This window comes from Microcaecilia unicolor, chromosome 12, assembly GCF_901765095.1.
Source record: "Microcaecilia unicolor chromosome 12, aMicUni1.1, whole genome shotgun sequence".
NCBI lineage: Eukaryota > Metazoa > Chordata > Amphibia > Gymnophiona > Siphonopidae > Microcaecilia > Microcaecilia unicolor.
The window spans coordinates 80,530,984-80,551,869 of NC_044042.1; the positions used below are offsets into that span (position 1 = coordinate 80,530,984).

The 20,886-nt window shown below is 42.9% G+C and overlaps 1 protein-coding gene across 3 annotated transcripts; it reads right to left on the reverse strand.

The window, feature by feature from the left end:
* On the reverse strand, nt 1–19,776 carry HIGD1B (HIG1 hypoxia inducible domain family member 1B). Of its 3 annotated transcripts, XM_030220363.1 has the most exons (6): nt 19,626–19,772; nt 17,338–17,363; nt 16,861–16,977; nt 6,627–6,731; nt 5,520–5,654; nt 1–1,308 (listed from the first exon to the last, which is right to left on the reverse strand). In XM_030220363.1, the coding sequence occupies exons 4-6, from the start codon at nt 6,721–6,723 to the stop codon at nt 1,244–1,246; spliced, it is 297 nt and encodes a 98-aa protein (XP_030076223.1). In that variant the 5' UTR covers nt 6,724–6,731; nt 16,861–16,977; nt 17,338–17,363; nt 19,626–19,772; the 3' UTR covers nt 1–1,243. The 3 variants fall into 3 exon arrangements, with proteins under 3 accessions (XP_030076223.1, XP_030076222.1, XP_030076224.1); XM_030220362.1 differs by lacking the exon at nt 17,338–17,363; XM_030220364.1 differs by lacking the exons at nt 16,861–16,977; nt 17,338–17,363 and having other exon boundaries at nt 19,626–19,776.
* Between the last annotated feature and the right edge of the window lie 1,110 nt (nt 19,777–20,886).

The window sequence follows — 20,886 nt, forward strand, 5'->3', positions numbered from 1 at the left end:
AATATGCATATGAGAGATTTACATTCATTGCCTTCTTGGTTGAAGATCAACCAAGATCTATTTGATGATTATTCATTATAGATATCTTTAAAACCTGACTGGCCTGGGTTGAACACCAGTGCGGTAGACAGTGTTGCAAGCATCCTGTGTCAAACTTATCACAGTTCTGATGGTATTTATAAGCTACATTTTAAAGCATTACAATAGACATTTTCAAAGCAGGTGATCTATGCTATAACTGGGTGGGCTTTTTTTGTAGTTTGATTTAAGAAAGTGAAAAGATTTCAAATTTCCCACCTTGTGGCTGATAAAAATCGCTCAATGATTGTATATAGATCTGTACCAAACAGCATATTTTACTATTCGGCCGAATATGAATAATGAAAAACATTACTCAGCCGAATACCAAATATGAATAATGGGCATTCAGCTTTAACATAACAATAAAAGAATCAACGTGCAATCAGAGATCAAGTGCTTATTACAGTAAGATTTAGCATAGTAGAGCCCCATATTCATATTTGAATTTAAATCACTATTTGGCTAAAAACAAATAATGTATATTTGGAGACAAATTGAATATGAATATTCAGGAAATGTTGTTTACTTGATCTGTGATGAGCCATCTCATACTCCATCCACTACCTTCCTTTGCCCTTCCAGCATTAAAAAAGATAAAAACTAGAAGAAAGCAGCAGTGGTTAGAGAGGATGGACACAAAAGAATTTTGTAATATGTTTAATACTGTATAATGCTGCCACAAATTCTATTCACACATGCATTTTGCATAAACGTTTTGGGGTTATGTACCTGCTTGGGGTCTTTGTTTTTGGCAGTTTTAAAAGTATTTCTTATTTCCCCTTCTATTACAATGCATTGAATGATGGAAAGGCTGACTTTTATGAAATAAGGGGCCATTACCTGCAGATTGGCGTTTCCTTGGACAGGGGTTTTTGATGTACAAAACTATCACTTTCAGCAGTGGGGTTCAGAAATGCCTGTAGAGTCTCCCAGGTTGAGACCAGTATGGTTTCATTTGCCAGGTGATGTTCACTTCTTGTCAAAACTTAAGTTCCATAGGGGCAAAATACTATGGTAACACGTTTTAGAAGTTTCATAAAATATTACTCTAAATCCTAATAGGAAGATCTGCAAGTAAATTGTCATTCCCACACAATCCATGGCCATTTCCGCTCATGATGGTCTGCTGTTGCTTCTCGCTGTCACCACCCTTGAACTTTTCTTATTTCTTGGTATCCTCTTCAGCTGGTTTTTGCATGTACTCCTTGTACATTGTGTATGTTGCCCCTGTGAGACAGGAGTGCAAGTGGTGAGAAACAAAACTATATGGCCTGCACCCAAGATATTGCTAGCTGTCCAGTGAGTGGCCAAAGCCCAGCAGCACAGCTGTCCTGTCATTTGAGATAATGTGAGGACAGCTTGCCAGAATCTGTCAGGCACTTGTTCACTAGAACACACATCTGTGTAGTCTGTACACAGCTGTAATTCAATGACCTTTTTGGTGGTAGGGAGGAAATAGGAGGAAGATCTAAGTTGCCTCCCCCACCCCCACTCCATGGATATGTTCCAAACTCTTTTTTTTGGTCAGTATATGAAAGAAAAGATACTCCCTCATTGGGTTGTGTCTTGCTTATCTGTGAGCTGAAGCATAATTGCGTTATGCAGCAACACAATGACCCTAAAGGCAAAAGCAAGTTACATAACATAGTAAATGATGGCAGATAAAGACCTGAACAGTACATCCAGTCTGCCCAACAACATAAACTCATTTTACATGGTATGTGATAATTTTTCTTTTTGTTACATTTGTACCCCGTGCTTTCCCACTCATGGCAGGCTCAATGCAGCTTACATGGGGCAATGGAGGGTTAAGTGACTTGCCCAGAATCACAAGGAGCTGCCTGTGCCTGAAGTGGGAATCAAACTCAGTTCCTCAGTTCCCCAGGACCAAAGTCCACCACCCTAACCACTAGGCCACTCCTCCACACCATACTTTATATGTATACCCAAGTTTGATTTGTCCTTTCCATTCTCAGGGCACAGACTGTAGAAGTCTGCCCAGCACTGTTGTTGTACTAAACGTTCTGAAGCTAACATCGAAGCCCCTTAAAATTTACACTCCAGCCCATCCATATCTATTCAGTTACGATCAGGGCATAGACCGTAGAAGTCTGCCCAGCACTGATTTTGCTTCCCAATTACTGGCATTGCCACCCAATCTCCCTTCCATAGATCCAAGTTTAACATCTGAATGGCTAAGGAAAAACAAAATTGAAGTTTGGAGTTGGCTTAGCCAAAGTTCTGGCTTGAACCCAATAGAAATGCTGTAGTAGGACTAAAAGTAGTTCATGCGCCAAAATCTCTGGATGTGTCTGCAAATAAGAATCGGCTAGAATTCCTCAAATTATAGAAAGGGTTTGGTTGCAATTATTGCTGCTAAAGGTAATGCAACCAGTTATTAAGTTTAGGGGGTGGTTACTTATCCACATGGGTATTTGATAACTTTGGAAAAACAAAACTGTGTTATGTGTTTACCTAGGTTCCCTTTGTCTTAAATTACATGGTTCATGATTTCTTTTATTTGATATGCTGCCAATCATTAGTGCATATCTAATTGGTTTACAATTTTAAAATATTTAAAAAGAGAAATACCATATTCTCCCATATATATCCCAAAGGTAATACAAGATTTTTCATTTTATAAATGCTGTTTGCAGGATATACATGGGTGCGGATTATGCAACCTTTTACATGTAAACTGGGGGTTTTAAACAACAGATACTGCTCTTAAAATGTTTAAAGTTGGTTTATTTCTGACAAAATAACAAAAAAAAGTTGTATTTGTTCTCATGACACCGTCCAATGCAAATGAGTTACGGGACCCCATATGCAACCATAGAGTTGTTACAAGGACTGTTCATATCTGACTTATCTGCTTCATCATGGTAGAGAACCCCTCAAATTCAGAGTCATGGAAAGAATTCCCAAAATACTCAGCTGCAAAAGCATCTGTTTCCACGTGGGAGAAAACATAATCTTCATAGCATCCTACTAGCCCCTGGAGACTGCACAACCAAGTTTCTCACCTGGAAGACAGTCTTTCTAATTACTATCACATCATCCAGATGCATCAGTGGGCTACAGGCCCTCGTGACCTATCCACTATACACACTTCTCCCCCATGACCATGCTGTGCTGAGAGCCCACCCATGATTTCTACTTAAGGTGGTCTCTCCATTCCACATCAACCAGGCAATCATGCTCCCCCCTTTCTACCCAGAACCACATGCTGGCCACACTGAACAGCTTCCCCACACTGTAGACTGCAGTCATGCTCTACATCCACCATACACAACTTTGGTGAAAGGCATCCCATCTATTCATTTCCTTTGACCCCCCCCCCCCCCCCCCCCCCAAGAAGCCAGGAGCCCCAGCGGGCAAATGCATTCTCTCTGACTGAATCTCAATCTGCATCACCTGCTACAAAAAGGAAGGCCTGGCCCTAACCAACAAAGCCACAGCACATCAACTGAGAGCTATGACCACAACACTGGAAAACCTCTACTGTACCACACTGGAAGACATTTGCAAAGCAGCAACTTGGTCCACTGTGCATACCTTCACCAGACACTACTGCTTGGACTGCCCCTGCAGACCAGTAATGATTTTGGGCTCACTGTCCTTTTGGTGGCTGTCATGCTACAGGACATCTGGCCCAGCCAGGGGCCTTAACCCACTCTGCTGACCTCCAGGGCAAAAAGCACCAAGACCCCAATTCTAACAGACACATAATCCATAAAGGACCAACTGGACAATGGCCAGCTTGTTTTTGCCACTATGTGCTATGCAGGAGGATCAGACACCAATTATCAGAATTGCAGAACTTAGCATTGTACTTTGGCTACTTTGAACCTGCCTCTGGCCATATCGATACCGTTGATTGATCTTGCCATGTTCGTATTGTTCCATGATTGCAGTGTTGGTACTTTTTGATGATCACCATGTTGGTAATGTTTTTCATCTTGCCATGTTAGTTATGTTTATTCCTCTTGTGGGTCTACTCTGTGGATCTCAATAAAGTTCCTAAAAAGTTGCAACACAACCCAACGTCAAACTTAATGCCTACCTTGCAGCTTCATCCTATCTCAGCACAGTAGTGGGCTATAGAAGGGCCCCTCCTATGGACAAGATTCATTGTCTCGCTCCTCTACATCCCTCAACTGGAGACTCACCAGTGTGTGGCTGACTCATCCTGCTTGTCCAAAGTGAAAGTGAAGTTACTTACCTGTAATGGAGGTTCTCTGTGGACAGCAGGATAACTCAGCCACAAAGGACCCACCCAATTCCCCTACGGATGAACTCACAGACACTAGCAGGGGAACCTCTGAAGGAGGGGAGAGCTACCAACACATGCTCAGAGGAAGCCCTCCAAAGGCTCTCCTATGAGCTGTGGGAGAGCAAATCTGCTTTTGGCTCATCGGATGATGTCACCAGTGTATGGCTGACTTATCCTGCTGAAACAAACACAGAGAAGTGTGTAACAAGTGATGGCTCTTCACAGTTGCAACAAGGGACTACAATTAGATGTGTATGAAAGACCTTTATTGAAGACTCGACAGGTAAGTAACTTCACTTTCTTCATGTGGTGAGGGATGAAAAAGTAAGTAACCCCTTCCAAAAACTGATCCAAGTCATTTCTATGGCGATACAGTTCCAAGAGCTGCTGTACACATACACTAATTTACCATAGTGATTAAGGAACTGGAGTTTCAAACTGCCTTTCCTTCTCATCCTGTCTCCTGATCAGACACACAGAAAGCACACACACACACACACACACACACACATAGATCAATAGAGAAACATGTACACACGTATCATCTCCTCCTCCCCTCCCATACACATGTACATTTAAATCCAGAGAAATTGGAAAGAATGCCATGAGCCATGCTCTCCCACTTTTTTTTAATACCCTTCCTCAAATCTCTGTACTGGATAATAAGCAGTGGCTAGCCAGATGGCTAATTTTTAGTGGACTTGATCCCAAAGTTTGTGGACATGAAGTTTTCTACCTGCCCCATTCCCTCAAACTCAAAATATAAATATTTGCACTGGTGGGGATCCCCAACCCCTCCAGCTGAAGACTCCTCCTGGCCAGAACTCTTCCAAGCTGAGTAGCTAGTGGCAGTGTCTCCCAGAACAGTGGCCTCAGCCCTCACCAGCCCCTCACGCATGCTCAGAAAAAAACTGAGCATATGTTGGGGGGGGGGGGGGCAGAGTTGGCAGCAGCAAACACTGGGACAATGCTGCTGGCTACCCAGCTTGGAAAAGTTCTGGCTATGAGGAGACTTCAGCTGGAGGGGCTTGGGGGATCCCTGCCAGCCACAGCAAGGGTGGGCCCCCTACCCACTCGAGCCCATCCATGGCTACACCAGTGTCTTGCTTGACATTTCTTGGTTATTGCTTAAATATTTACAAGCTTCCAATGCCACTCTCACCCAGAGCTGTGGCTCCCACCACGCAAGCCTGTGCAGCAACCCGAGTGTGAATCAGGTGAACGGACATCTTCATGCTGCCCCGGGCCTTTAGTCTGTAGAGTCCATAAGCCACAACAACAGCAAAACCAATGATACCTGTCATGTGAGATAAATTCTGGGATTTGGTAAATGAAGCAAAATAAGTGATCAGAAGCAAACACTACAAATTGTTGGCAATGCTTTTTTGGATCTGGAGAACTGACTTTTCAGGCTGAGTCCTGTTTTACTGGGTGATGTACTGTAGCAGTTGGTTGTATATAACCTTCTAGTTAGGGCATTGATCAATGAAATCTAGGTGGGTTTTTTTGTCCCAATTCCATCAATCACATGTCACCTTCAAAAAGTCATTTAACTTCCTGGTGTGTAAAGACAGTGGCAGCTCATGGTGGGGGAGGGGGTGTCAGCAGTCTGTAAATTAAACTTGAACTATACAGGGCTATTAGTATTGGCCAACAAACCCCACAGTCAGTAATGATCTTTAAGGAACTGCTGCACATGTCAGCTGTAATCCCATCAATTGTGGGATGCAACAGTAATGTAGACGTGCAATCGAATTCAATATAATAGTAACCCCACCCCCAAATTTTTTATCTAACTTTACATCCGGTCTGGCTAATGGCAAGACGCATTTTATTGGTGATGTCAGTGATGACATTTGAAAATGATTCCTTCCATGTTAGCTGAACTGTGTATTACCTAAACATAAGCTGCTGTTGCCCTTCCCAAACCATATGATTACAGCTCAATCAGAGGACATAATTCTTTGCTGGGCCAGCAAAAGGTGCATCGACTCTTGAATCCAAATTCCTCCATGATTAATATGTGTATTGCAATACTCTGACTTTAGTGGTGAGAATTATCTCTGGTTTCTCCTCTTGGTTTTCCTTACCGCTCCCAACCATTTCGCTCCCACCCCCACGCCAACCACCACCTTGTTGTATACAAGTAGCTATAGAAAGGATGGGTTGGAGGATATGAGTACATTCTTAATGTGTAATTCTAAAAAGATCAAAACAGAGCTGAAACTGCAAAATATAGAGAGATATATCCCAGTTGCTGTCAACTCACCTACTGGCATCAGTGGAGACTGTTTTATTTTCCACTGAAGCTTGTCCATTGTGGATTGGTTATTCTCAGAGACCCACTTACTCTCGTCTGCTGACATTTAGACCCCTGGTATAAAAAAGTTAAGAGTATTTTATTCATGCAGACCAGGACTTGCTTGTAAACCCCTTCCATAGTAACATATAGGATTACCCTAACCATTATGCAAGACTAGGTAGTTGCATAGGGCAGCACAGCTTGGGGGGGGAGGGGTGCACAGCAAAGAGCAGTTGAAGTCAAAGCAGAACAACAGAACTTGACAGACACACAAACTCAAAGGACTCTCGATGTATTCTTTTACTTGCAGAAAAAGTGCACAAAAGAAAATTTAAGATGATAACTTGATGCCTTGGGAAAAACTATGAGCCTGGAAGTTAATTGGAGGGGGGAGGGAATAAAGGTGGTGGTTTGCCTAAGTCAACCAATATGTTTACATCAGCCCTGGTAGTACAAAGACAGTGGGAGAGCGACCAAGGATACCAAAGACAGGAAGACGTTCCTTAATAAAAGAGTTTATTTGGAGTATGAGGACTCGACACAACGTCGTGTTTCGGCGGTTAGGCCTGCATCAGGATATCCACTGGATATTTTGCAGCGCACGCAGAAGGTCATTGCGATCCATGTGCTTACGCTTTCAACAGTCTTTTTAAAGACTATTGCATTATTTATTTATTTATTTATTTATTTTTTAATAAGATTTTAATTTTTACATCAAGTATACATCTTGAATAGAAAAGATAGTTATAATAGTTCCTTTTCCAGTTATACAAGAAAAACAATACAGGCAAATACAATAAACTAAATTATCATCTTTAGTCCACAATAGAAAGGGTGCCCCTACTAACTTAAGGAAATAATAAAAAATCAGAAAAGCAATTTCTAATTAGGAATAAAGTGGCTGGTGAGAGCAATCGGGAATTTAAATCAATCATGGAGTTGAAGTTGTTACAGTTATTGGAAATGGAGACGAAGAATCTCTCAGTTTAGCCTCTATAAAAGTATTTAGTTGCTTTGCCTCAAAAAATACATACTTTACTGAATTCAATTTTATTACACACTTGCATGGGAAATTCAGCCAAAAAAGTGCTCCTAATTGTAATACCTTCGGCCTTAATTTAAGGAATTCCTGTCTTTTTCTCTGGGTCGCCCTAGAGACGTCTGGATACATTCTAATTTGGCAACCTAAGAAATCCTGACTTTTATTAAGAAAATATTGCTTAAGTATCCAGTCTCTATCTGGCTGAAGTATGAAAAATACTTTAAGAGTAGCAGTTGTTAAACCCACATTCTCTCCTTCTATTATTTGAGTCAAGTCCAAATTCAGGTCTAATTTCTCTGGTGGAGGAACCATCTTATCCTCCTGTAACAGTTATTTTTTCCGATTAGGTTCTATATAGTAGCTATTGCGTTATTTTTGATGATTTTTCCTCATCATTTTTCCAAGTCACAGCTCATGCAAGAGATTGATGTACTACTTTGAAGACTGTCTTCAACATTGACCAGCAACATTTTGCACAAGAGACTCCTGATGCAGGCCTAACGGCCGAAACACGACGTTGTGTCGAGTCCTCATACTCCAAATAAACTCTTTTCTAAGGAACATCTTCCTGTCTTTGGTATCCTTGGTCGCTCTCCCACTGTCTTTGTACTGTTATATTTACCGTGGGGCATTTTGAGTTCTCCGCCTGCCAGCGGATTTCTTTTTACATCAGCCCTGGTAACACAGTAAATAATGGTAGTGAAGAACAACCTATACAGTTTGCCCAGCAGCAATGTATCCCCTTAAGGGCACCTAGAAAGTTCCATATGAAAGCAAATACTCCGCCCCCTTCACTGCATCCTTCACAGTCTTTCAAAGTACTACCATTGCCTGTTAAGAGTTGTTCAGATTAACCCAATGCTTTTCAGTGGATCTAATGGTTATATGTTGCCTGTGAACTGCCATTCTCCATGCAGTTTTTGAATCATTCTGGTACCTATTATCCTGGAAAAAGCATTTTACATATGGAACATTCTTCCCTTCTCCTAAGCAGGTCAGTATAAGGCTGCTTTAACCATGCAGCTTGTAAATAAAGGGGCCCTTTAATTAAGCTGTGTTAGGCACTAATGCTTGCCTAATGTAGATTAAGCAAAAAAGGCAAAAGAAAAAAGCACAAGGAGCCTTCAGAATAGAGAGCGTCTCAACTTCACTTTATTAATAAAGTGAAGTTGAGATACTCTTTATTCTGAAGACTCCTTGTGCTTTTTTTTTTTTTTTTTTTTTGCTTTTGCTGTGCTTTTGCATTCCCTCTTTTCTGTATCTTGCCTAATGTAACTTAAAATGGTGTACCGCGGGATGCACTCAAGCGTCCTGTGGTAAATGCCAAATGTGCAGGCACTATCTTTTATTTTTGAGCAATCGTGTCTAGGGGGTGGAGAGTGGGCATTCCTGCACTAACCAGATAGTGCAGCTACATTACCACACGCTAACTGGTTAGTGCAGGAAAGCACGCGAGTCCTTACCACCTACAAAATGTCTGGCCATTAGCTTGTGAGCCCTTATTGCCACCTATTTTGTAGGCAGTAAGGGTTCACGTGCTAATCCTGCACTAATCAGTTAGTATGCAGTGATGTCCACATGACAGAGGCATAGCCAGGCCTTGATTTTTTTTTTTTTTTTGGGGGGGGGGGGGTGCATTTTGCCCTGCCTCCTCATTGCTTTCTGCCCCTGCCACAACCCCACAAACCTGGGCTGGCGGGGGGGGGGGGTACCCAAGCCCCACCAGCAGCAGTCTTCCTGTGGTGATACTCAGCACCATGCTGCCTGCCCTACTTTCCCACCCTGGAGCGCATGCTCAGTTTTAGTGAACTTGAGCATGCGTAAAGCTCACGCGTTCTCAATGTCATTAAAACCAAGCATGTGCGTGAGGGAGGGAGAAGCAGGGCAGGAAGCGCTGTGGCAAATATCGCTGCAGGAAAGCTTATGCTGGCAGGGCTTGGGTTCCCTGCTAGCCAAACCAACAGATTTTGGGGGCCCAGGCCCCCGTGGCTATGCCACTGCCACATGCTAAGTGATTACAAAGCTGCGCCCACTCCCTACCCCACAAAACACCGCTAGCACTAAAAAATGACTTTTATTTTTTAGTAAAAGGATAGCACTGTGGAAAGGACAAAGATAGAGTAATTACGATAGCTCACCCTGCTGGAATGTATTATGCAATATCCAATTGGAGTGATCCATTGAATACCCAGGAGAGGAGCTATTTGCTACAAAACGATAAGTGCCTCATTGCAATTACAAGTATTGAAAACCTAATAGAGGTCTAGTATTTTTTATAAATATGTATGAGGTTGAATGGAGTAATAATGGAGTAAAACCGATATACTCATAACACCCCTCTCCTCAAATCACTTCATTGGCTTCCGATCAGATATCGCATACAATTCAAGCTCCTCCTCCTTACCTACAAGTGCACTCAGTCTGCAGCTCCTCACTACCTCTCCACCCTCATCTCCCCCTATGTTCCCGCCCGTAACCTCCGCTCACAGGACAAAGCCCTTCTCTCAGTACCCTTCTCCACCACTGCCAACTCCAGGCTCTGCTCATTCTGCCTTGCTTCACCCTATGCCTGGAACAATCTTCCTTCACCCATACGCCATGCCCCCTCCCTACCCATCTTCAAATCTCTGCTTAAAACTCACCTCTTCAATGCTGCCTTCGGCGCCTAACCGCTCGAGATAGATAGAATGCCCCAATCTATCCACCCTATCAGATTAACTGTTCACTCGTCCTCTAGATTGTTCACTTGTCTTTAGATTGTTCTCTTGTCTTTTAGATTGTAAGCTCTTTGAGCAGGGACCGTCCTTCTATGTTTAAATTGTACAGCGCTGCGTAACCCTAGTAGCGCTTTAGAAATGCTAGTTAGTAGTAGTTAGTAGTAGTAGTAGTAATAGATAGGATTGATTAACTCCGACACTTTTGGACAATTTTTAGAATTTTAGATTAGTTTGTTCACTATTTGGTGATAAGAGCACGAGTATGTGGTTTTGCTTACACAAAAATATAAACCACAGAGAAGGTCCATGATTGAGAAGCTTGTCCACCCTTAGAGACATAAATCACCCTGGTGTAGTTTCGCTTGGGTGAGTTTATACTCTGAGAACTCTCCACTTACACAAAAATGTATTTATTAAGATTCATAATGTCGAATTGATCTTCTATCTTGACTCCATTCTATGGTTCTCTGGTTTCTTTTGGATACCTTATATTTTGATTCCAAAACAACAGCAGGATGCCTGAGCACACCCCACAGTACTACATTGTAATCTGCTTGTAAGCATGCGTTAGTGATTACAGTAGGTTAGTAATCATCAATAGAAATAAAACATGGAAAAGAAAATAAGATGATACCTTTTTTTCCCCTCAATAAGGAAGGTGGAACAAAAAGATATGAAGGTACCCAAAGAGAAAAGACACCCCCAAATCACTAAAACCGAAGCACATACTAGGAAATGTAGATGGAAAGCGATGACCACAAATGCTCGCAGTCTAAGCAATAAAGTTCATGACCTTCAAGCCCTGATGTTGGAGGCAGACTTGGACATAGTTGCAATCACAGAGACATGGCTCAATGGTTCTCATGAATGGGATGCAAACATACCAGGCTATAATCTTTTTAGGAAGGATAGAGAGCCAGCGTAAAGGTGGAGGAGTAACTCTGTATGTGAGAAATGATATCACAGCGACTGAAGTGACAGGGAACTGGGGAAAGGAAGAAGCGATATGGATCACCTTAAAAAGAGAGGATAGAACCTCTGTCCACATGGGTGTTGTCTACAGACCCCCCGACACAATTGGAGGAATTAGATAAAGATCTGATCGCTGATATTCAAAAGTTGGGGAAGAAAAGAGAGGTGCTGTTGTTGGGAGATTTCAATCTGCCGGATGTAGATTGGAAGGTTCGGTCTGCGGAATCGGAAAGAAGTAGAGAGATCGTGGGTGCTTTTCAAAGTGCTTTGCTCAGACAAATGGTGACGGAACCCACAAGGGAGGGAGCAACGCTAGATCTGGTACTCACAAATGGGGATAATGTGTCAAATGTCCGAGTGGGTGCCCACCTGGGCAGCAGTGACCATCAAACGGTTTGGTTTGATATGACGGCTGAAGAGGAGGGTGGCCACTCAAAACTCAAAGTCCTGGATTTCAAGCATGCTGACTTTAGTAAAATGGGGGAATACCTGAGGAAGGAGCTGATGGGATGGGAGGAAATACAAGAAGTGGAAGGACAGTGGTCCAGGCTGAAAGAAGCTATAAATAGGGCCACAAACCTTTATGTAAGGAAAGTAAATAAAAGCAAGAGAAAAAGGAAACCGATATGGTTCTCCAAGCAAGTGGCTGAGAAAATAATGGCTAAAGAGTTGGCGTTCCAGAAATACAAAAAAACTCAAGAAAAGAAACACGAGGAGGAATACCGGATGAAACTGAAAGAAGCCAAGAGAGAGATACGTCTGGCGAAAGCGCAAACAGAAGAACAAATGGCTAGAAATGTAAGGAGGGGTGGCAACATTTTCTTCAGGTATATTAGTGAAAGGAGAATGACTAAAAAGGGAATCGTGAGACTAAAAGATACTGCGAACCGCTATGTGGATAATGATGAAGAAAAAGCAAATTTGCTAAATAGATACTTCTGTTTTCACAGAAGAAAATCTTGGAGAAGGACCGCAATGGACTGGAAAAAGTACAAATGAGATTGAAGTGGATAGAGCGCCGTTCACGGAAGAGACTGTGTATGAACAACTTGAAAAGCTAAAGGTGGACAAAGCCATGGGACCGGATGGGATCCACCCTAGGCTATTGAGGGAGCTCAGAGAGGTTCTGGCGGGTCCTCTTAAAGATTTGTTTAATATATCCTTGCAGACGGGAGAGGTTCCGAGGGATTGGAGAACGGCGGATGTGGTCCCTCTTCACAAAAGTGGTGATAGGGAAGAAGCTGGAAACTACAGGCCGGTAAGCCTCACTTTGGTTATTGGAAATGTAATGGAAGCGATGCTGAAGGAAAGGATAGTGAATTTCCTGGAAGACAATAAGTTGCAAGATCCAAGACAACATGGTTTTACCAAAGGGAAATCGTGCCAAACGAATCTCATTGAGTTCTTTGATTGGGTGACAGGAGAATTGAAAAAGGGACGAGCTATGGATGTAATCTACTTAGATTTAAGCAAAGCTTTTGACACGGTTCCCCACAGAAGGCTCTTAAATAAACTGGATGGGCTGAAGATAGGACCCAAAGTGGTGAACTGGATTAGGAACTGGTTGACGGACAGACGCCAGAGGGTGGTGGTGAATGGAATTCGCTCGGAGGAGGGAAAGGTGAGTAGTGGAGTGCCTCAAGGATCGGTGCTGGGGCCGATTTTGTTCAATATATTTGTGAGTGACATTGCCGAAGGGTTAGAAGGTAAAGTTTGCCTATTTGCAGATGATACTAAGATCTGTAACAGAGTGGACACCCCGGAGGGAGTGGAAAACATGAAAAGGACCTACAGAAGCTAGAAGAATGGTCTAAGGTTTGGCAATTAAAATTCAATGCGAAGAAATGCAAACTGATGCACTTAGGGAGTATACAGTGGTGGAAATAAGTATTTGATCCCTTGCTGATTTTGTAAGTTTGCCCACTGACAAAGACATGAGCAGCCCATAATTGAAGGGTAGGTTATTGGTAACAGTGAGAGATAGCACATCACAAATTAAATCCGGAAAATCACATTGTGGAAAGTATATGAATTTATTTGCATTCTGCAGAGGGAAATAAGTATTTAATCCCTCTGGCAAACAAGACCTAATACTTGGTGGCAAAACCCTTGTTGGCAAGCACAGCGGTCAGACGTCTTCTGTAGTTGATGATGAGGTTTGCACACATGTCAGGAGGAATTTTGGTCCACTCCTCTTTGCAGATCATCTCTAAATCATTAAGAGTTCTGGGCTGTCGCTTGGCAACTCGCAGCTTCAGCTCCCTCCATACGTTTTCAATGGGATTAAGGTCTGGTGACTGGCTAGGCCACTCCATGACCCTAATGTGCTTCTTCCTGAGCCACTCCTTTGTTGCCTTGGCTGTATGTTTTGGGTCATTGTCGTGCTGGAAGACCCAGCCACGACCCATTTTTAAGGCCCTGGCGGAGGGAAGGAGGTTGTCACTCAGAATTGTACGGTACATGGCCCCATCCATTCTCCCATTGATGCGGTGAAGTAGTCCTGTGCCCTTAGCAGAGAAACACCCCCAAAACATAACATTTCCACCTCCATGCTTGACAGTGGGGACGGTGTTCTTTGGGTCATAGGCAGCATTTCTCTTCCTCCAAACACGGCGAGTTGAGTTCATGCCAAAGAGCTCAATTTTTGTCTCATCTGACCACAGCACCTTCTCCCAATCACTCTCGGCATCATCCAGGTGTTCACTGGCAAACTTCAGACGGGCCGTCACATGTGCCTTCCGGAGCAGGGGGACCTTGCGGGCACTGCAGGATTGCAATCCGTTATGTCGTAATGTGTTACCAATGGTTTTCGTGGTGACAGTGGTCCCAGCTGCCTTGAGATCATTGACAAGTTCCCCCCTTGTAGTTGTAGGCTGATTTCTAACCTTCCTCATGATCAAGGATACCCCACGAGGTGAGATTTTGCGTGGAGCCCCAGATCTTTGTCGATTGACAGTCATTTTGTACTTCTTCCATTTTCTTACTATGGCACCAACAGTTGTCTCCTTCTCGCCCAGCGTCTTACTGATGGTTTTGTAGCCCATTCCAGCCTTGTGCAGGTGTATGATCTTGTCCCTGACATCCTTAGACAGCTCCTTGCTCTTGGCCATTTTGTAGAGGTTAGAGTCTGACTGATTCACTGAGTCTGTGGACAGGTGTCTTTCATACAGGTGACCATTGCCGACAGCTGTCTGTCATGCAGGTAACGAGTTGATTTGGAGCATCTACCTGGTCTGTAGGGGCCAGATCTCTTACTGGTTGGTGGGGGATCAAATACTTATTTCCCTCTGCAGAATGCAAATAAATTCATATACTTTCCACAATGTGATTTCCGGATTTAATTTGTGATGTGCTATCTCTCACTGTTACCAATAACCTACCCTTCAATTATGGGCTGCTCATGTCTTTGTCAGTGGGCAAACTTACAAAATCAGCAAGGGATCAAATACTTATTTCCACCACTGTAAATCCATGGGAGATGTATGTGTTAGGCGGGGAGAGTCTGATAGGTACGGATGGGGAGAGGGATCTTGGGGTGATAGTATCTGAGGATTTGAAGGCGACGAAACAGTGTGACAAGGCGGTGGCCGTAGCTAGAAGGTTGTTAGGCTGTATAGAGAGAGGTGTGACCAGCAGAAGAAAGGGGGTGTTGATGCCCCTGTATAAGTCGTTGGTGAGGCCCCACCTGGAGTATTATGTTCAGTTTTGGAGGCCGTATCTTGTTAAGGATATAAAAAGAATTGAAGCGGTGCAAAGAAAAGCTACGAGAATGGTATGGGATTTGCGTTACAAGATGTATGAGGAGAGACTTGCGGACCTGAACACGTATACTCTGGAGGAAAGGAGAAACAGGGGTGATATGATACAGACGTTCAAATATTTGAAAGGTATTAATCTGCAAATGAACCCTTTCCGAAGATGCAAAGGCAGTAGAACAAGAGGACATGAAATGAGATTGAAGGGGGGCAGACTCAAGAAAAATGTCAGGAAGTATTTTTTCACGGAGAGAGTGGTGGATGCTTGGAATGCTCTCCCGCGGGAGGTGGTGGAAACGAAAACGGTAACGGAATTCAAACATGCATGGGATAAACATAAAGGAATCCTGTTCAGAAGGAATGGATCCTAAGGAACTTAGCCAAGATTGGGTGGCAGAACCGGTGCGCGGAAGTGGAGATGGTTCTGGGCAGACTTATACGGTCTATGCCAGAGCCAGTGGATGGAGGCGGGACTGGTGGTTGGGAGGCGGAGATAGTGCTGGGCAGACTTATACGGTCTGTGCCAGAACCGGTGGTGTGGAGCAGGGGCGTATCTGAACTGCGGCGGTAGGGGGGGCCAGGGCCAGAGTGAGGGGGCACATTATAGCCCCCCCCCCCGCCGCTGCCATTGCCGATCCCCCTCCCCCCAGCCGCTGCCATATCTCCCCCCTCCGTTGTTGTCGCCTACCTTCGCTGGCGGGGGACCCAACCCCCGCCAGCCGAGGTCCGCGTCCTCCTGCCGCTGCCGGCTGCCGTTAAAAGAATGCCGTCAGCTGGCGGGGGACCCCCAACCCCCGCCAGCCAAGCCGAGGACTTTCATTTCTTCTTCCAGTAAAGCTGGCGCCGAAAGTTTCTTCTGAGTCTGACGTCCTGCACGTACAACGCCAGCTGACGGCATTCTTTTAACGGCAGCCGGCAGCGGCAGGAGGACGCGGACCTCAGCTGGCGGGGGTTGGGGTCCCCCGCCAGCGAAGGTAGGTGACAACAACGGAGGGGGAGGGTTGGCAGCGGTAGGGGGGTCCAGGGTGAAATCTGCGGGGGCCCAGGCCCCTGAGGCCCCACGCAGATACGCCCCTGGTGTGGAGGATGGGCTGGTGGTTGGGAGGCGGGGATAGTGCTGGGCAGACTTATACGGTCTGTGCCCTGAAAAGGACAGGTACAAATCAAGGTAAGGTATACACAAAAAGTAGCACATGTGAGTTTATCTTGTTGGGCACACTGGATGGACCATGCAGGTCTTTTTCTGCCGTCATGTACTATGTTACTATGTTATGTTTTATTGGACATAACTTAATACATTTCTTGATTAGCTTTCGAAGGTTGCTCTTCGTCAGATCAGAAATAAGCAAATGTTGGTAGATGACAGTATATATAAGTGAAACATCAAAGCATTTCAGGTTAGTAAAAGAACAGCTAAGCTTTAATAAATGAATTCTCACTGCACAACTCTCTAATTTGAAAAGCAGACCTCTGAGCATAGTAACTTGTATCAAGCCGTGCAGCAATGCCGACAAAGCCATTACCGCACTGGAAGCTGCTAGCACAGCTTGCGAAAAGAGGCCCTTAGTTTCAAAAAAACAAAACAAAACCATACAATCAATGCTCTAATTTATGTAAAGCTAGACAGAGTCAAACATCTCAGGAATGTAATAGACAAAGGTAAGTTCTGTAAAAACCAAAGATATGTAAACTTGTGCATAGGAATGTATATCTACCTGAGACACAGCCAAATACTGCCCAGGTTGCACTGAATTCTGGTTATTTATTTTATTTCTTAGGATTTAACACCTTTTTGAAGGAATTCACCCAATACAGTGTACAGCAAGAACAATCTGGAAATAGACAATTTCAGCAGTAAAAATGTTGACAGAACAGTACATATTCTGACATAGCATGCTACTTACAATGACTCTTTGCAAGGTGAGAACAAATAATGAGGAACTCCGATATCTACATTTGTAGGGTACAAGAAATTGTGCAGATTGGGACTCTGGTTTTGCTATTTCAACATAAGAAAAGCTTGCTTGTTTTAAATTCATTAATTAAAAAATTATATATATATATATATATATATATATATATATATATATATATATATATATATATATAGTAAGTGTGTGTAATGGGAATGTGATAATGATAATTCTAAATCACTTGTTTTACAGTTGAAATACTTATGCCCAGCAGCTCACACTTCAGGTTTTAATCAAGAAGGTGCCTAGTGGTAAAAGAGAACACCCTTAAACCTAGTTGTACAACAACAACAAAAAAAAACAGATGAGTTTAACCAATCTGATTGCAAAACAACAACATACATTTCGTTGGTATCATGTAACTGTGCACAACTATGCTATGCTAGTGCATTTTATTACATTTTAACGTTTTTTGGAGGATGAGGAGGAGTGGCCTATTGGGTACAGCACCAGTCTTGCAATCCAGAGGTGGCCAGCAAAAATCCCACCACTGCTCCCTGTGATCTTGGACAAGTCACCCAACCCTCCATTGCCTCAGGTACAAACTTAGATTGTGAGCCCTCCTGGGACAGAGAAATATCCAGAGTACCTGAATGTAACTCACCACCTTGAGCTACTACTGAAAAAAAGTGTGAGCAAAATCTAAATTAATAAATAAAATAAAATAGATAGATAGATACAACTTTCTTGACTGCTGTATGATATCAATTCAAATACAAGGGCTACTGTGTTGCTGTTTTGAAACTAGTTTGATTCTCTGCATGCTCTCCTTTTGTGCAATTAGTCTATATGAAGCCACCAGCCTCTATAGAACTTCTAAAGATTACCATGCTTATCTGGAAGCTTTAATCAAATTGTCATTCTTTATACCAATAAAATATGTTGATTAGATAGTAGCTAAATTAGCAGGCATCAACTGCCAGTAGAGGCCCACCGGTTCTTTTACTAAGGTGTACTATGATTAGCATATGCTAAATGCTGCACAGCCCATTGTATACCTGTGGGCTTTATGGCATTTGAAGCCCAGCAGTAGTGCCAGTGGGTGCGTCAGACTTACAGAAACAGAAGCCTGCGCGGCCGCATTGCTGATCTGCAAGGGCAGGCTTCTACATGGAATGTTGCTAGTGGAGGAGTAGCCTAGTGGTTAGTGCAGTGGACTTTGATCCTGGGGAACTGGGTTTAATTCCCACTGCAGCTCCTTGTGACTCTGGGCAAGTCACTTAACCCTCCATTGCCCCTGGTACAAAATAAGTACCTGAATATATGTAAACTGCTTTGAATGTAGTTGCAAAATACCACAGAAAGGCAGTATATCAAGTCCCATTTCCCTTTCCCTTCCCCAGGAAATGGCCATTCCCATTTATAAAGAAAAAACATCCTTTTACCTGCTGCGGTAAGGGGCCTCACCACACGCCATAGCAGCACGCCGATGCCATCGCAGGGGTCCTTTTACTGCAGCTAGGTAAAAGGACTCCTTAATACTACATTCTTAGCATGCACTAAATCCGTTAGTGCACCTTAGTAAAAAGGACCCCTACATTTCTTTACATATTTTTTACATTTTACATGTTACCGATTATCCGATCTAATGTGAAACTGTAATGCAACACTGTCATTTCTCATTCATTATGGTTAATATCATGTGTTACTGATGCTCCTGTCTAGTTTGTAACTGTAATGCAACACTGTAATTTCTCTGTAAGCCACATTGAACCGAAACTTTGTTTTGGATAATTGTGGGATACAAGAATGAATGAATGAATGAATAAATAAATAAATAAAGGTTTGTTCTATTCTCTACTAGTATTAATCTGTACCAAGAGATGTACATGCTGTATCATTAGGTACCTTTTTGTTTTCAGCTCGAGACACTTGCTAGTGCAGGTAGTTATTGGATGATAATGTCCGTTGCCATAGAAAACCTTGCCTAATTTATAGTCCGATCCCCTCAGCTTACTAAATTTCACTGAAGCAGCTTTGAGTGCTGCAGCTCAATGGTAAGGAAAAGCATGTGAGTACTAATGGGCATCTTGTTTATTGTACATTTGGAGCTTATTACCCACTCAAGTTATAAAACTGAGCTTTAGTAAATAAAGAAGTAAATAAAATGTTTGTTTCCCAGCCTACATCGGGATAATCTAGCTGCCCGAACTGTCATTTTTTTATGGTTTTGCAGAGTTGCACCAAACTGTGGCTTCTTTTCTACAAAAACAGTCCCACACTGGGGGTCTGTGTGCTACGGACTCCCACTGGAGTGTTTAGTTTCACCAGCAAGGAAGCATTCTGCAGAATTTATTAGTATTATGACAGTAACATATAGTCCACAGAAGCAGAATCACAAGACAGCGCAATAAGTCAAAGTCCTGCAACTGGAGGTACATCTTTCCCTCTTTGATTCTCGCTTTGCTCTTAAGCTAAACCCTGCAGACTTGACAACATCCCCACTACAGAAGCTGTCTTATGCTGTTACCACAACCCAAAGTACACTGATGGTTCCTAACACTTACCTTTGCTATCTTATCTTCTGCGTGAAAGCTAATGCAGATAATCAACGGGAGATCTTTTCTCTTTTCTCCACTGTGTGTTTCTGATTTTTTAATTAATTTTTTTTTCTCTCTCTCTCTTTTTTTTACAGAGTTGGTTTGGGACATTTCCCAGTCAGACACTGCAAAGGTTAGAACAGGTCATGAGCTTATTCCTTGATCAGGACCATGCCTGTAAAGGAGGGAGAGATGGGAGAAAAGGCAGCTTGTGTAAGCCTTAACCCTTTGACTGCCCAAACCTTCTCTCAGGGTAATGTGCAGCTCAAACTCCCTGATGGCAGCAGATGTGGGGTTTTTTTTTTCATATTTTTATTGAAGGTTTTTCAAAACACACAACATAAAAGAAAACACAAAATCAAACAAGCAATATTAAACACACCATGGTAAATAAGCATAAATATAAGAGCAGAACAAAATTACCATCGTTCCATGACAATACCTATAGGCAAAGGCAGAAGGTTAGTGCTATAAGATTCCTGACAAAATAAGTCTAAGCGAGACCAAGTCTTTACGACAGATTTAACTCTATGATGCTTATGGGCAAGGAGTGCTTCATATTTTCTGATCACACAGACGTAACTCCACCATTCATTATAATTTAGATTCACATTATTTTTCCAATTTGGAACAATTAAGAGCAAAGCGACAGCTAACAGTGTATTGAACAATTTCTTATCTGACTCTAGAAGAGAGATATTAGGAGCAGAGGCTCGCAAAATCACAGCTTCATATGAGATTGCTGTAGACTCAGGCAAGTGAAAAAATAAGACACATTTTTGCCCAAATAAGTCGCCAGTATGCTCTGACGTTTTTACAGAAAAAGATCATATGCGCTAAGGATCCATCTTTTTCCTGACCAGCATTTGACGGTAGCACTCTTAGTGATCCTCGAGCAGGGGTCCAGTAGGCTCTGTGGAATATAAAATATGAGGATTGGGATATCGCTGCTGATTTAGTAGGACGCATGGAATTAACCCAGAAAGTATACCAGTCAAATTCAGACGCATCAAAACTTAAATCCTGTTCCCAGGACAGCTTTAACGGAGCAACATGTCAACATATAAATCCTGCAGTTTTTTATATAGCAGAGATGCCTTCTTACCACCTGCTGCAATGGTACGACAGGAAGAGATAAAATCTGAAGGGGTGGTTGTAATAGAATTGGAGACTTGAAAGGTTAAAATATGTTTAGATATGTCCTTCCATGTATGAGAATCTATTAGGG

Coding starts and splice junctions, on each gene's coding strand:
- HIGD1B (XM_030220364.1), bottom strand. CDS start 6,723: ATGTCAGCAGACGAGAGTAAGTGGGTCTCTGAGAATAACCAATCCACA. Junction 5,655..6,626: donor GTCTCCACTGATGCCAGTAG/GTGAGTTGACAG, acceptor CTCACATGACAG/GTATCATTGGTTTTGCTGTT. Junction 1,309..5,519: donor GGTGGGAGCCACAGCTCTGG/GTGAGAGTGGCA, acceptor CCTGTCTCACAG/GGGCAACATACACAATGTAC.